The following is a 16157-nucleotide window of genomic DNA, read 5'->3' as shown; positions in this document are numbered from 1 at the left end:
GACTGAACAGGAAGCCTAGAGAGGGAGATTGTATTCCTATAGACCACGGCAACCCCCCCTCCCCGGCCCTCGAGTCTGTGCTGGTGCTGCACCGAGTACCCAGGAGGGCAGAGCTGGGTGAGAGCAACCCCACCCAGTTCACCCACCCAGGTCTCAGTGATGCATACCAGGTCAGCCCCCTCATCCACAATCAAATCATGGATGAGGGAGATTTTATTCTGGACTGACCTGGCGTTCAGCAGCAGCACCACCAGACCCGAGAGCAAGATGATATGGCCACCAGGAACTATCCGGTTGGGGTAGGAACCAGAAGAGGGAATAGCTGTAAGGAATCTATCCCCTCTTCTCCTCATCTGGCCTGTTCCTCCCCTAGCACCATACCTCCCCCTACCCGTGACCACAGTTATGTGGGCATCCCCGTATCCCCCAGAGCTCCCCAGGCACATATTAAAAAGTAATTAAAATGTATTTGACAATTTGCTGCTGGTTGGCTGGTTGGAGATCTTGCAGGTACAGTAGTATGGTCTCTCCTATGTGCGCCGCAAAGTGCGGCGCCAAGTGCGCACTCGGCGCCGCACTCTGCGCGTCGCCGAGGCGCAGCCTCTGGCAGGCTGCAGATGTACCTGTTAGGGAGAGGTGGAGCACTCAGTCAGCTGACGCCCAGCAGGTGAGGGGAGAGACTGCAGAGGGAAGCCCCAGCAGTCCCTGTTCTTCTTTCCCCCCCACCAGCCAAACACACCCCACCTTCCCAGCCTCTGGCAGGCTGCAGATGTACCTGTTAGGGAGAGGTGGAGCACTCAGTCAGCTGACGCCCAGCAGGTGAGGGGAGAGACTGCAGAGGGAAGCCCCAGCAGTCCCTGTTCTTCTTTCCCCCCCACCAGCCAAACACACCCCACCTTCCCAGCCTCTGGCAGGCTGCAGATGTACCTGTTAGGGAGAGGTGGAGCACTCAGTCAGCTGACGCCCAGCAGGTGAGGGGAGAGACTGCAGAGGGAAGCCCCAGCAGTCCCTGTTCTTCTTTCCCCCCCACCTTCTACAACCTGTCCCTCCCTCCTGCACAAAGAACTCTGTGACTAATCATTCGTAACAGAACATATCACATAGGGAATCTCAAATCTCTCTCTCTCTCTCTCTGAGATATTGCTTGTTCTGCTGAAACACTTCCTATGATTGGCTCCAGCAAATCTTACAAACTCTGGACAATAAGGTATAACGATACAGGGAAATAAGTTCTCATAAATATCCTTAAGCATGTTCTACAATTTAGGCTCATTGTTTTCCTCATGGTGGCAGCTTGAGCTGTGCTACCCTGGATCTCTAGGCTCATTTTCTACCCTCACCTACCCATGCTTGGGCCTTGCTCCCACCAGAAAATTGTCATCGGCTCAAGAGATACCTGTGACATTAAGAAATTTCTGAAGAGATTATATATTTCCTAGTGGGGTGCCCAAAAGACTTGGCCCAGCAAGTGCAACACACTTGAAGGACCTCAAGTGAGTTGCTTATCTGGGAGTAAGTCTCACTGAAATCAGTGGGGCTTATGTCTGAACAGACATACAGAAGATTGCACTGTAAATTTAATTCTGCCTATATTAATTACAAATATTGAAAAGAGGCGAGGAGTTTATACTTTGACAATAGTGAATCATCTGTCTGACAATGAGAGAAATTATGATATTTATTTATTTATTTAGAATATTTATATACCGCTCTTTCCCCCATTTTAATATTAAGCTTTACTAAATAACAATAAACAGCTGCTATTTACTACAGCAGAGTTATTCCGTCCCATTGATTATGTTATTAAAAGATAGTATAAAATATCTATCTGGATTGGATAAAGGATCCATGACACATTTTATGAAAGCTTTAAATTGAAAAATATATTCAGAGCATCTGAGAAATAAAGAGAGACTGGTTGAACTTGAAAGAATTATTATTAAGCCTCAGATCAGAAATATGCACAGTAAATTTCAAGAAATTATATTCATCTTGGCAACCTACAACTTAGGTTGTGCTGGGAAAAGGCACCTAAAAAAAGAAAAGCTATGGAAAGGGAATATTAATGAATTAGAGAAGTGTGTGATAAAAAAGAGAAAAAGAGCAGATGTTATTTTAACCATTAATGATCTTAGTGCTATTGTTTCAATGGCTGAGTACAATTATAATAGCCTGAACTTTTTTTCTTTCTTTTTTTTTTAAAAAAAACCCAACAGGTATAATTTTTACTTATTTATTGCAAGGCTTTGTCACAGCTGCAAAACATATTGCACTTTATAGAGGTCATCTTTGAAATTGTAACAAGTATTTGGATAACTAATTGATTTCACCACAGAATATTTATCACAGGAAAATACAGTAAGTATTTCATAATGTGTATTTTATAGAAGAGTAGTGCTAATCATGTAATGGGGGAGAGTGGTGTGATGAAGCTTACACACATTTCTTTACTTTCATGGATTACTTCCCTCAGCTGAAATGAGTGCACACATAGGACCTTCATGAGTGTATTGGAGTATAAGCAGAATGCTGAACTGAGTTGGGTGTTAAAAGAAAGGGTGTGTGTGTATGAATGTGTGTGTGAGAGAGAGAGAGACAGGGAGGGAGGGAGAGAGCACACACACACAGAGATATACCAGTTTCCGAGGTGTTTGCACAGGAATGTATGTTATGATCTTTTCTTTTTTTTCTTTTTTGCATTTTTCTTCCATTCATGGGTTTGCTCCGGTGAAGATTTATTCCTACAGCTTCAATTATATTCAGTGTTTGACTTCGGGATTATCTATTTGTTAAAGCCTGAATTATTCAAAGGAGTCAAACAGAGGAGGCAGATAACTTCTGGTGCATAACGATCAAAACATTTTCTGTCCCTCTGACCTGCTCTGTTATGTGGCTACAATGCATCAAAATTGCATCAAAATTAAAAATTAAATATCTTATTGTAGAGATCGCTGGTACTAATTGATGTGATTCAGGGGTGGTGAACCTTTTTGAGCCCAAAGGCTGTATTTCCCCATGGGAAAGCTCTCAGACGACGCAGTCCTGTGGTGGGCAGTGCCAGCCACACACACAGCCTACTGTGAGGTCTTTCCAATAGCTTCTGGAAAGCCCATGGGAGGTCCTCAAAGCACAGGCAGCCTACCATGCTGTCTGTGGAACTCCTGAGACCAGCAACAATGCTGTTGTTTTTAGTTAAAAGTACTTCCTTTTAACTTGAAAACAAACAAACATGTTTATCTTATTTATTTATTATTGCATTTTAATCCTACCTTTTTTCCTCCAAGAAACCCAAGGCAGTGTACATACTTCCTCCTCCTCTCCATTTCATCCTCACAACAACAGCCCTGTTAGGTGGGTTGGGCTGAGTCTGTGACTGGCCCAAGGCCATCCAGTGAGCTTCCATGGCCGAGTGGGGACTAGAACCTTAATCTCCCAACTCCCAGTCTTTAGCCACTACACCATATTGGCTCCTCAGCACCTCAGTATGGGGGAACAGATTATGGGGAAGGTGAGGTTTAAATCAAGCTGCTCAGCTGATTGATAAAGCACAGCTGGGTAGGACAGGGGAAAGAGGGCTCAAGCCCTTTCCCTACTGCTCAGATGTTTTATCTTTTATGTATTTATGTTATTTGCATACTACAAATAGTATACAAGGATGTGGCGGCACATCCTAATTACCCACATGTTTAGTTTTTAATTGGTTTTTAATGCTTTATGTGTGTATGTTCTGTGTTTTAGAGTTTTAAATTTTGTATACTTGTTTTTACCTCAATTTTAGAATTTCTGTAAACCGCCCAGAGAGCTCTGGCTATGGGAGCGGTAAATAAGTGTAATAAATAAAATAAATAAATAAATAAATAAATACCTTTCTATCAAAAACAGCGATCGAAGCTGGTTTCTCACTGAGCAGTGAGGGAGAATGTAAGCACCCACACCCACACCCACTGCTGCCCAGGAAAGGGCAAAGCAGCAGTGAACTGGGAACGGTTCCATTGGGAGCCACTGCCTCAAGGCACTCAAATACCTTGAGGCAGTGGTTGCCAACAGAGCTCATTTCCCTCGTCCTTCACTTTTCCTGAGAGTTGGAGCTTCAGACAGGAGAAGGGGGCCTCAGCAGGCCAGATGGGGAGGCCTAACAAGTCTGCAGGTTGGAGGTTTCTACCACTGATATAATTCTTTGGATTAATTTTAGCCTTGCCAAAAGTGATGAAAAGTCAGACTATAAAGAGAGGAATACAAGAGGAATTGAAAAGTAGGGATGTTGTGAGCATCAGAGTGGGTCAGGGAGTCCAGCAGACTCCCCCGTGTCCAGCCCTCCGGACCCTGCTCGCCAAGCTGCATCACATTTGTGGGCAAGCTCACCGAGCACATTGTGGTTCAGTGAGCTCCCGTTGGCACAGCATGCCCCTTGGCAAGGCACTAGTTTGTGCAGAATGGTGGCTCGGGAATATCCCGGAAGGTTATGGCGCATTCACACTTTTAATGTTGTGTAAATGGCTGCTTTATGGATGCCATTTATGCAACTGACCTTCCTGGATATTCCCGAGACACCATTTTGCTCAAAATAGCAGCTCGCAAGGGAGCTGCAGGTGGGAGCACAGCCTTGTCAGGTGCTCGCAGATGCCATGAGAAGCTGCCGTGATGCTGCAAGTGACCGTGGCAGCCTGTTGGGAAGCTCCCAAAAACTGGTGGAGGTGAATCTGTCCATCCCTATTGAAAACAAGTTCTATAGCATCAACATTATTTAAAAAATTACTTAAAACCATTCCACCAAAACAAATACTCAAGACAGTTATTATGACATGGTTGCCTGTGATTGTGAAATATGAACATTTGGAATGAAATCAGTGGCATTTTCATCCAGATAAAATTTCACGACAGTTACTTATGACCTGCGTCAGGGCAGGAGTGCAGAATCTGACCAGTCCAAATAATCCGGGGCTCCAGGACTCTCAATCCAGGCCTCTGAATTCTACCTCGGCATGTCCTTTTCCAGGTTATTGATATTATTTACACTGTCCCCCAACTGCAAAGCTGATGGGAGGAATTTCAAATCAGTTAGGAAAGGAGAATGCCTGGATGCAAAAGACTTGTGCGTGAATGCATGCGTGTGCATGTGAATGTATGTGTGCACCAAATAAAGGTAAGAGTCACATCTATAATTCTGTCCACTTTTGGTTCTGACTTGATCCCCCTTTGGCTCTGGTCACATATGGACCCAACAAGTTTCGGGAGAGATAATGCAAACCTCAACAAGCAGACCCTGATTGATATGAACCTTTACCCAGGTTATGTTCAACAAGGCAAACTGTGTTCCAAGTGTCTTCGCTGTGGAATGTAAGAACATCAATTTCGGAGAGCAAGATCTTTATTCAGTGACAGTCCTGAAGCTACGGATTAACTTCCCTGGCAAAGTTTGCAGCTTCTCTTACCTTTCCACCTCCCTTGAGGTAGTGTGGTAGGAATATTTTAGGAGGATCATCAATGCAAGCAGAGACAATAACAGAGAACAACCCACTTAGCACTACTGAGTATAGGCCTGGTGACAGTAAACTCTATTTGGATCCAGGCCCCTGAAAGATAAACATAATCCCTGGGTACACGACAGCCTCTTAGAGTACTGGGATCACTCACATAGTTTCACTGTGACAATATTATTGTTTGTAGTTCTTCCAACTATATTGTACAAGCCTCATCTTTTAAAAATCTTCTGGATCTATCTCCTCATCACATGTTCTCTTTCCTTTTCTCACCTTGCCTTTCTATAAAGGTGCAAAGAGAAATAATGCTTTCCATTAAAGCAGAAAACCACAGTGGCAGCAGAATGTTACCTTTGATAACTATCATGTGTGAGCATGTGTGTGTAGGGAAGCAGGTATAAAATTGAAAATGACCTCAAATGAAGCAGCTTTATCTTGACTGGCCGGTTTTAAGAGAAAGCTGAAACTTGTGTCTCAAGAGCAACCAACAATAGGAATCATTTCACTTTCAATTAGCTTGAGGGCTCCTGCAATGTGGCAAGCAATATTGAGTAAAAGCTAAATTCTAAAGATTAAATCTTTCAGTAGTAAAGATAGCCGACAACAGCATAGTCACAATGGTGCTTTAATCTCTTTTAATCAATCTTTCAAACGTCTGAAACCGAATTAATCCTGCACAGCCCTTTCTGATCAGATTGCTTGCTTAAGACCATTAGTTCTATAATTTGCTATGATATGCTTGTTCTCCCATAAAAGTGATAATGTTTAGTTCAACAAATAGATTGTACAAAGAATTCCTAGTTAGACCAAAGGAGATTGCTTGGTTGAAAACATTTCAAATTCAGGTATTTTTTCCCCAATTACTATGGCTGCAATTCTGCACATGGTCTTACTCAATCCCACTAAATTGGATATGAACTACATACTTGTGCACAGGATTGCAACCAGTGGACATATTATGGTGAATTAGGAATGAGTGAGGAAGTTTATTCAGATTGTTTTTGATCACAGTTTATTCAATCCACACCAAAAACAGAGTCAAACACAAACTGCAATTTGATGTATATACTTTTCCAAGCTTCCAATGTGATTCACACCGCAAAAAAATTGGGATGGGTGAGAATTTCAGTTCAATTTTGCTAATAATTCAACAAAATGTACAAAGTTCTCCAGATCTGGGACAAAAAGAACTTGATATTAAAAAGCATTACATGCTGGCCCAGTTGACATGGCATGCTGGGATAGACAGCCTTCATATAACCCTCTACAGCCAATTTCGCATGACACACAATCCCATTGGGGACTGCATATTCAAAATGGCACCTGGCAGATGCTGCAGCTCACTGTGAGTTAAATACGCCCACAGTGAGCCTGGCATGTCATGTTGGGTCACTGTGTCATTGGTGATGAATGGGGAAAATGAAAGTGTATCCCTGCTTATCCCTTTCTTTATAAGCCTATGTCTCGCTTCATTTTTTCCACTTGATGGGTCATTTCTGCAAAGGCAACAAACTTTCCTTTAAACAAAGAAATGCCCCGCATGTGGTCTAGAACAATCGTAACCGTGTAAGCAAAACCTGTCTTTTCAAGGCTGAAATGCTAGAGGTATGGCCAAGGGAGCCCAATGCAGCCCAAACAACCGCACAAATGGGTTCCATACACTGTTTGCCATCAGAGGAGCGACTTACTGTACAAAACTCATCGTTATCTTACTTATGAAAAAGAACGAGGAATGTCCTTCTTTCTTTCTATTTATTTATTTTATTTATTTATTTATTACATTTTTATACCGCCCAATAGCCGAAGCTCTTTCTTTTATTTGTACCCTGCCTTTCAACCAAAACATGGCACTCAAAGTGGCTTTCTTGAAAATGTTCTCAAAATGTTGCTCTTTTTTACTTTAACAACTTAGGCCTCATCTACACCAAGCAGGATATTGCACTATGAAAATGGTATGAAAGCGGTATATAAAAGGCAGGAGCCACACTACTGCTTTATAGCAGTATTGAAGTGCACTGACAACTGTTTGGGCCCATTGACACATACCGTATACCACTTTCATACCACTTTCATAGTGTTATATCCTGCTTGGTGTGGCTCCTCCCTTTTACACATCTCTTTTATAGTGCAAGATCCTGCTTGGTGTAGATTAAGCTGCAGTCTTAAACTTCTTACCTGGAAGGTAAGTTCCATTACTTGCAGTAATGCTTAGTTCCAGCTAAGTATGCTTATGACTGCGTTAAAATAACTTTAAATAGTAAAGTATACACATTTTTAAAGCATTCCAGATTACTAATTCCATGGGTGCAAGCAACTGACGTCCCCTTGCTTTCTTTTCACTTTAATCACAAAAGCTTATTCTGAGCAATGATTTATCAGGTAGGGGGCAGGGAATCAATAAACGTTTCATTATAGAAAAATTGCTTTTTGATAAATATCCTTGTGGACATATACAAAAAGTGACAACACTGGAGCTCTCGTTTTCTAATAAAACAGGTATCTAATAAAGATGCCCACAAAGAGCCATCCAGCTGTCTGAGCTGCAAGCGTGTTGGGAAAGAGCCAGAATTTTCAGTAGTGAATCTTGAATACTGGGAGCTCCAAGGTATGAATGTAACAAACAAATATATAATGGATTATAGGCAGGCATTTAGGGTGCTTCCCCATACAGCTATTCATTTATTTATTTGCATCCCAGCCTTCATATCCCAAGCCACACAGGTTCTTGTCAGATTCTGGAAATCCAAGGGGCTGTGGGTAACACAAATCACTCAAATGAACTGCAGTCCATTGTTATTTTGAGACCATTGCAGTAATTGAGGGTGACCGTGCGACAAGCACAGTATGTTAGCTAGGGATGATGGGGGTTGTAGCTCAAAGTATCTGGAGGGCACTGGGTTGAGAAAGGCTGTTCTCTGCCATCCTTCCATTCGTAAACATCATTATCCTTTTTTGTGTGTTCCAGTGGAGACAGATCGATTAAAGAATTTAGATTCAGCTTAAGTCACCATAATGTTGAACAAATCAAATTTTATATATCCCAGCTTTAGCCTGAAATAGAAGCCTACCCATGCGGTATTTAAATCAGGCAAAAATGAAAATCACGGTCTCCCAAAATTTTGAGCATGTGACATAGCATGATATGCCCTCCAGCGTGAATGCTATGCAAATAACCATGCACTCCTCCCATTAGCATGAATGTAAATGTTCAGGTACAGTTTTATGCCATAATATGTAGGGATGCATAAGCACCCCCACAGCTCATCCTGAAAAAGGACGAGCCTTTGCAAGGATTCTATCAAACATTTGCAAAGGTTTGAGCTTTTTACAAATACAGGGAGCTGCCTTAAACTGAGTCAGACCATTCATCATCCATCTAATCACTGACTGAGGGGTCATCTACACCAAGCAGGATATTCCACTATGAAAGTGGTATATAAAAGGCAGGAGCCACACTACTGCTTTATAGACGTATTGAAGTGTACTGACAACTGTTGGGGCCCATTGACACATACAATATACTGCTTTCATAATACTTTCACAGTATTATATCCTGCTTGGTGTACATGTGTCATGGGTCCCAACAGTTGTCAATGCACTTCAGCACCACTATAAAGCAATAGTGTGGCTTCTGCCTTTTACATACCACTTTCATACTGCTTTCATAGTGGAATATTCATCCAGTAGATGAACCCTGAAAGTGGCTCTCCAAGACCTGGAGATTCCAGATATAGGGTGCCCCTTTTCCTTCCGGAGAATGGTAGGGATAGGCGAACAAACAGTTTTCACAATCGTTGAGATTCTCCAAACACCACCTTTAAGCTTGGATCACTTTGTTTCTCATGTCTGATTGGGTTCTTTTTTGTTTGTTTGTTTCATTAGAATGGGGAAAGTGTGCATTTCAAACAGGAAAAAAAAGTGCCCCAAAATTATGTACACGGACCCCATAGAATAAAATGTGAAATGAACATTTTTGTAAACATGCACTTTTAAAAGCACACATTTTAAACATTGGCATTTTTCAAGTGTAAATGCAAGTATGACGATTTGCAAACATTTTCGGAGAAAATGCTATTTTGCATTCACCTGGGGTTGCTAACAGAATATGTTCACATAATTTGCGGACATAAATGAAATCCTGATACATCCCTAGGGACTGGTACAATGTCAGGCAGGAAAGTGACGCTAAACATATTATTTTTACTAAAGCGTCCCTCACTTTCATTCTAGGACTTTATTTATTTATTTATTACATTTTTATACCTCCCAATAGCCGAAGGTCTCTGGGTGGTTCACAAAAATTTAAACCATTAAGAACATAATAAAATATCCAACAATCTGAAAACCCAGATACAAAATACAATATAAAAAGCACAACCAGGATAAAACCACACAGCAGAAATTGATATAGGATTAAAATACAGAATTAGAACAGCAAAGTTTAAATTTAGGTGTTAAAATACTGAGAAAATAAAAAGGTCTTCAGCTGGCGACGAAAAGAATACAGTGTAGGTGCCAGGCGGACCTCTCTGGGGAGCTCGTTCCACAGCTGGGGTGCCACAACAGAGAAAGGCCCTTGTATTACTTATGCTCAGTTATGCAAGCATGCCTACTTGAAGGCTTGAAACACCTTTACGTATAACCAGTTTTTGAACTTGCAGCAGCAATTTAAATAATTTCTAAGAAACCACACAAATGCACAGTACGAGGACCAGTAACTTAAAATGCATTTTTTTCATTTTTTGTTTTTTAAAAAACATACTAGGCTTCTTTTAAAAAAAGAAATGTCTGTTCAAATATAAAAAAGCATCAAGGTAAGTATTGGCAATATACTACTCCAGAAAGGAAATGATGTATATGTGAGGGTAACTAAATTTAAAATAAATATAACAGCAATCATGGGCCCAATATTTTTGAATGGTGATGGCTGCTGTTCCAAGTTAGTCCATCTCTTTTCTTCTCGAAACGTGTAGTACCTAACTAAAGCATTTCCCCTACCATCACTTCTTTTGGCAGTTTTGGAAAAACAGATTTCTACCACTGACAGGTTCCTATGTAATTCTTACCTTGGAACTGGGCATTAAATCCTTTCCGTCTGTGATTACTGTCAGAAGTGAAATGGAGCCGTAACCAGTTTTTGCTGCTGATAACAGGAGAAGGCAGATTCATGCCAGTCAACCTGGGAGGAAAAAAGGATTCATTTAAAAAAATACTGAAGCAAAAACACATTGGGCTCATTATTACAGTGAAGTATTTATATTAGAAGCTAACACATATTCAGCATGATCAGAGATACAAAATTAAATACAGTGTTCTTAGCATATTATCTTTAATCCCTACATCACACTGGACTACTCCGACACCACTTTTCTTTTGCATTTTATTACATATTTACACCTTAGCTACATATCTGTTATATTGAAATGAAATAGACTGGTTTAAAGCATTCTCACATATACTGCCAATTTGAATTTTCCAGTACCTCTCACAACAACAGGTATTCATCCACTGATTTCTCAGACATAGCCTTACATTCTATTATGGGTTATATGTAATCTTCAAAGGTTTTAGTATTACAGTAAAGCAGACAGAACAATTCCATCAAATTGACTTCAAGACATTTAATAGCAAAAAAAGATCAGTTGGCACATTCTGTTATGCAAGGCTTAACTTTATGGATCAAACATTCATTTGGAGAATGCCTAAGCAGACAGATCAAACTTGAAAACTGAGAATAAGGAATTCAGAATGTCCTTGTCCTGCTCATAGATGTGACATTCCAACACGATACTGCTTGTTCTACAAAACTGTGACAAACAGTGCTGGTTTGAAGAAAGTAAAGGGGACCTCCCTTAACCAATACTGGATCAATACAGAAAGATCAGAATCACTGTGCTTGTTAAAAGTACTTGTTTTCTGACCTCATAAGTATCCTAGAGAATTCGTAGTCCAAAATAAACAAGCATTCACAGTACATTCAATGAACAAGCTGTTGGATGAAGTGGGTTTGGCCAATGATCCTAGAAAATTGAACCTACACAGCTTGAGAGGAAGGTTTTAATTTCAACTGAAAAAATCCAAAAAACTTCAGATTGAATCCAGAGAAGCTGCCTCCAATGGATCCAAGCTATTATAATACTACCCTTCAACATCAACCACCATACAATGCAACTAAAGATTGAGAGTACAAAATAATCCAAAGAAAAACACATGTTTACAACACAACATTTTAACTAACTTACATAAAGTATGCTGTCACTATGTTCTACAAATTAATATAAATAGTCATATGTCACACAGTCATACCTGATGAAATGTTATCACAGTTGTATTTGCTCACTAATACAGCATATTTAATGTCATATTAATTGAATGTGATTTTTACTTTCAATTTTCGCTCTTTACCTGAAAATTTCCTGACATCCTTCAGTCACAGTGCACTGTGAAAGGGCTGGTCACGTATGATTCATATCAGAGCCTCACCAGCCCATCCCAGTTTCAAATCCCTACCTAATCATAATTCAAGATAACCAAAGGTAAGCTATACCCTCTCACCCTCAGGTGGTCCCAGTCTTTAAAATGGCTACATTCAAAACAAATGAATCATGTAGTCGAATTTTACTGAGTCAAGGTCTGAGTTTCAGCATTAAATATTAGTGCCCTGTAGTTTTTTTAAAGTGAGTTATTGAAAAAGAACTCCAACCTAGCCTGTAACAAATGGGTCCTTCAAATAATATCCAATTAAAATGTTAATTTTTAAAAGAATATAGTGTCTTATATATTACTATTATCTAGTGATGTATGGCAGTTACACACCACTGCTTTAATCCTTGCTTGGTTAGCAAGTAGGGATTAAACCACAATTTCCCAGTTTGGATACAACTAGAAGCCATGGTTTAAACAAGTCATGAACTCAGCCCCGCAGCAGGTCACATGAGAAAGGAAGGAACATATCAGAACATGGCTCATTCTTTGCTTGCTAAGCCATGTTTCATCAGCCCAGGCTCTGGAACTCCCTTCCTAGGGAGGCTAGGCTGGCTCCCTCTGTGCTACACTTTCAGATGCCGGCTTTTGGAACTACGCTGGACCTGTGTTAATGTATTGGATTTTTTTAAAAAAAATCTGTTACTGTTTTTAATTTTTTTGAAATGTTTTTAATTTTAACGCAGCTTTAATTCTATTTTAACTTCTGTAAATTTATATGTTTTAATTGTGGGAATGGAAGGTGAAATAATGAGATGAGACAAGAAGTGGGATTTAAATAGGGCTACATTTCTTTATATGATTCTGCGAAGGAAGATGGAGGCCTAGGCAGGCATCCTATCTTGGCCAGACTTGGCCATAATTGGGATCGGGCGAGCCATTTGTATCCTGATAGGTGATGCATGTATATCACCACCCATCAGGATTCTCCTTGTGGGCTAGGTAGGCCTTCCTATGTCACTCCCCCACAGGTTGGAAAACGCTGAGTGAATAACGTTGGCCTCAGAGGTAACCCTTATCCCGACTTCTGGTGCTGCAGGACTCCCAGCTGAGGGCCTCAGGTGTTACCAATCACCACAACATTGCCTAAGAATGCTCACCAACCTTATCTTTGCTCCCAATATGCCTGCCCCAATAAAATATGACCAATCTGGTAAACCACCTTGAGTCCCAGGTACAGGGGAAAAGGCAAGATAATAATAATAATAATAATAATAATAATAATAATAATAATAATAATAATAATAATAATAATTATTTCTTATATGCCTCTCCTCTGGATCGAGGCGGGTAACAACACTGAATACAAAAATATAAAATACATTAAACTGAATAAAAACATAAAACCAATACATTATTAAAATCCTAAAATCTTTTAAGACATTTTAAAATTTGACTGGGTAGGCCTGCCAGAAGAGATTCATCTTCATAGGCCTTTTAAATTCAGAAAAAACTCTTAAGCTGGTGGATCTCTCCTGGCAGGCCATTCCATAGTCTGGGGGGATCATCATCATCATCATCGAAGATCCAAACTGGGCCCTTCGGAATGCAGGTCATCATTTATTTTTAATGTGTTTCCCCCATTATTCCTGGTTTGTATGTTTATGTTTAAAAGAAAACATTTGTACATTCAGTGCCAAGTTCTGAAGGGGGCTTCAACACATGTTCATCTGAACTTCCTGAGGAGATAGCTCATAATCATAATTATGTAGAGGCTTCTAAGTGGTGAAGAATGAAAACACAATTTCATTTCATTAGCACTTGCCCCATTCACACCCCTGAATGCAAGCATGGGTCCATTTTGCAAATAAACTTGTGATGCTGGTTGAAAAATGTGAACTTTGGAAAAATGTGTCAATGGGTGAAAATATACATTTTGGGGCACACTTTAAAAAAATATGCACCAAATTGTGTATTTTTTTACCTCTTTGAACAACAATAAAAAGCTCATCACTGGGAACAGAAACAAGGCAGACCAAACTTCAAAACCTTGATGAGTCAAGCTTCACTGGTTCTCCTGTCCGTTTCTAAGCACTTCCAGTTGAACACATGAAGATTCGCCCTTGCACAACACACAAAGGTGTATGATGGGGACTTTGGGGGGACAGTTCCTGCGTGTGACCTCACTGCCCTCTTCATGTGTTCACTTTCAGTGCCAGAAGAGGTCTTGTGAAGTAACAAAGGGCTTGACCATATGGCTGGAAGCTATGAATGAGGGATTCCCTATGCAAGTATTGGAGCCACACAACAAGATTTGAATGGATTCCACATAGTTCCCGGTTCCTTGAATCCACCCGAAGTCACTTCATGAGATATGTGGAAATTGGTGCTCTGAAGAAATCTGTAATTCATTCATTTCCCTAGCCTACCTTAATTATATGGCTTTCACAGATAAGCGTTTAATCTGGAGTTCCACCTGCAATATTCTTGATTTTCCCAAGGAAGGATAATGAATTAGTTAGATGATTCAATTAACAACAACAACAACAAAAACCCTTTCAGTTTAATGTTTTTGTTAACATCTTTCCACATTCTCTCAATCTCTAAAAAGCTGGGAAATTGCAGCTGCAAAGGCCCACACCCTTAACAGGTGTTTTATTCAGGCAATATGGAGATGTGGCTAACTTCACCACATCTGGATAGCTATCAGTGGGAAAGTGGTGGACCGAAGTTCCAGATTTTTCTGTTAACTGGAACAGACACATGGGGGCCTAATACACATAATAGCATTTACATAATACACATAATAGTACCTAATAGTATCGAGGTCGTCCCCACATGATGCACAGCCGATCCCATGATGATTTACGGACAAACACCCCCCCCATGCTTTCCCCAGATATCAATGACAGCTTTTGTCTCTTTTCCCCGCTGTTCTTGCAAAAATCCCAAGGTGTGTGACTGGTGTGACCCCCCCCCCACACACACACATAACTGTTGCTGTTCCTCATGAGTAGCAGGGCTCAGTGAACAGGCAACTAGCTGTGCAGAGCGAGCCCATAGGTATCAGGGGTGAGGGGGAAAACTTTATCAACATGTACTGGATGGGTCTCAAGGTCTTTCAACACCAAGTGTGCGTGTGTTTTAAAAAACTCATCTTCACGCAGGATTGCAACTCTGCTCCTGCGCAAGAGTCAGGAGTCATACACACACACACACATACACACACCAGAATGGCTCTCCTTAAATTGTAGACAAACTCGCTGGTGTGTGCCCCATGTGGGATGAAAACTTCGCAATCATCCCTCCCCCTCTCAAACGTGCTCTAGGTGTAGATGAGCACAGAATCTACACAACAGAAGCTATCACACAACTGAAAATGCCATTCCACCTAACTTGCAACTAATATTATCCACATAGAATTATAAAGTTGGAAGGGGCTTGGTAACTAGCTACACTCACGCAAATACAGACCTTATGAACTCACATAGGATAAAATAGATCCCCCACCCCCGAAAAAGTCACATTTTAAAGAAAAACTACAAACATGTTGTAACGCTACTAGGGCATACCATATGCTAGACCTTCCCCTTGACCTGTCACAACAAATGGTTTCCTGAGAGATGCTGAACAAATGGAGAAACTGGTGCAAAAATTTAACCAGAGCAAAATCTATGAAAATAAATCACTGGAGGGCCCTCATCCAATTTTAAACTCCTATAAATAAGCCACTCCTTACCTTTTCCATCTCAAAGTCAGCATGGGACATCCTCATACTGACCTCTCCTATACTGCCAAGTTTCAGATCAATCATCTCACCATACAATCCACTGTCCCCTAATCTGGTTATACTAGCGAAATGTGATTTATCCAACCCATCCTTTATATAGGACCACAACTGTAGCCCTATAGTATCTCCATTCTGTGTATTAAGTGCATTGTAAACTTCTTTGCAAATTGTCTCTGGTAACAAAAAAACTGAAAGAAAATATTAAGTCTCCTCATACCAAGCCTTGCTTTTGAACACCAGTTAATGCTAAAAATGTGTCCTGCAACCATGGCTTACTTCGTTTCAATTAAGAGCATATCCTTGAGGCAGTAAATAAGATTAACATTTCTCTCTCTTTGTCCAATATGGTTCAGTGCATAAAACATTCACCTGCAAGCCAAAACACTGATCTGACTTGACTCTGTGCTGTGCAAGCTAATTCACCTCTCGGGGTCTCTCTTTTCCTTTCTATTTGTCTCCTGCTT

General features: G+C 40.6%; 1 protein-coding gene across 1 annotated transcript in view; it reads right to left on the bottom strand.

Annotated features, from left to right (window-relative positions):
• The window catches only part of CSMD1 (CUB and Sushi multiple domains 1), a 1175554-nt gene that overhangs the window by 429017 nt on the left and 730380 nt on the right, over nucleotides 1-16157 (bottom strand). The window contains exon 6 of the mRNA XM_063125095.1: nucleotides 10547-10659. Coding sequence (XP_062981165.1) covers nucleotides 10547-10659 — 113 coding nt within the window. The remainder of the gene's footprint in view (nucleotides 1-10546; nucleotides 10660-16157) is intronic.

This window comes from Elgaria multicarinata, chromosome 4, assembly GCF_023053635.1.
Source record: "Elgaria multicarinata webbii isolate HBS135686 ecotype San Diego chromosome 4, rElgMul1.1.pri, whole genome shotgun sequence".
Taxonomy (NCBI): Eukaryota; Metazoa; Chordata; class Lepidosauria; order Squamata; family Anguidae; genus Elgaria; species Elgaria multicarinata.
The sequence above is the reverse complement of the archived record's forward strand: the minus strand, read 5'-3'. Positions and strand labels throughout refer to the sequence as shown.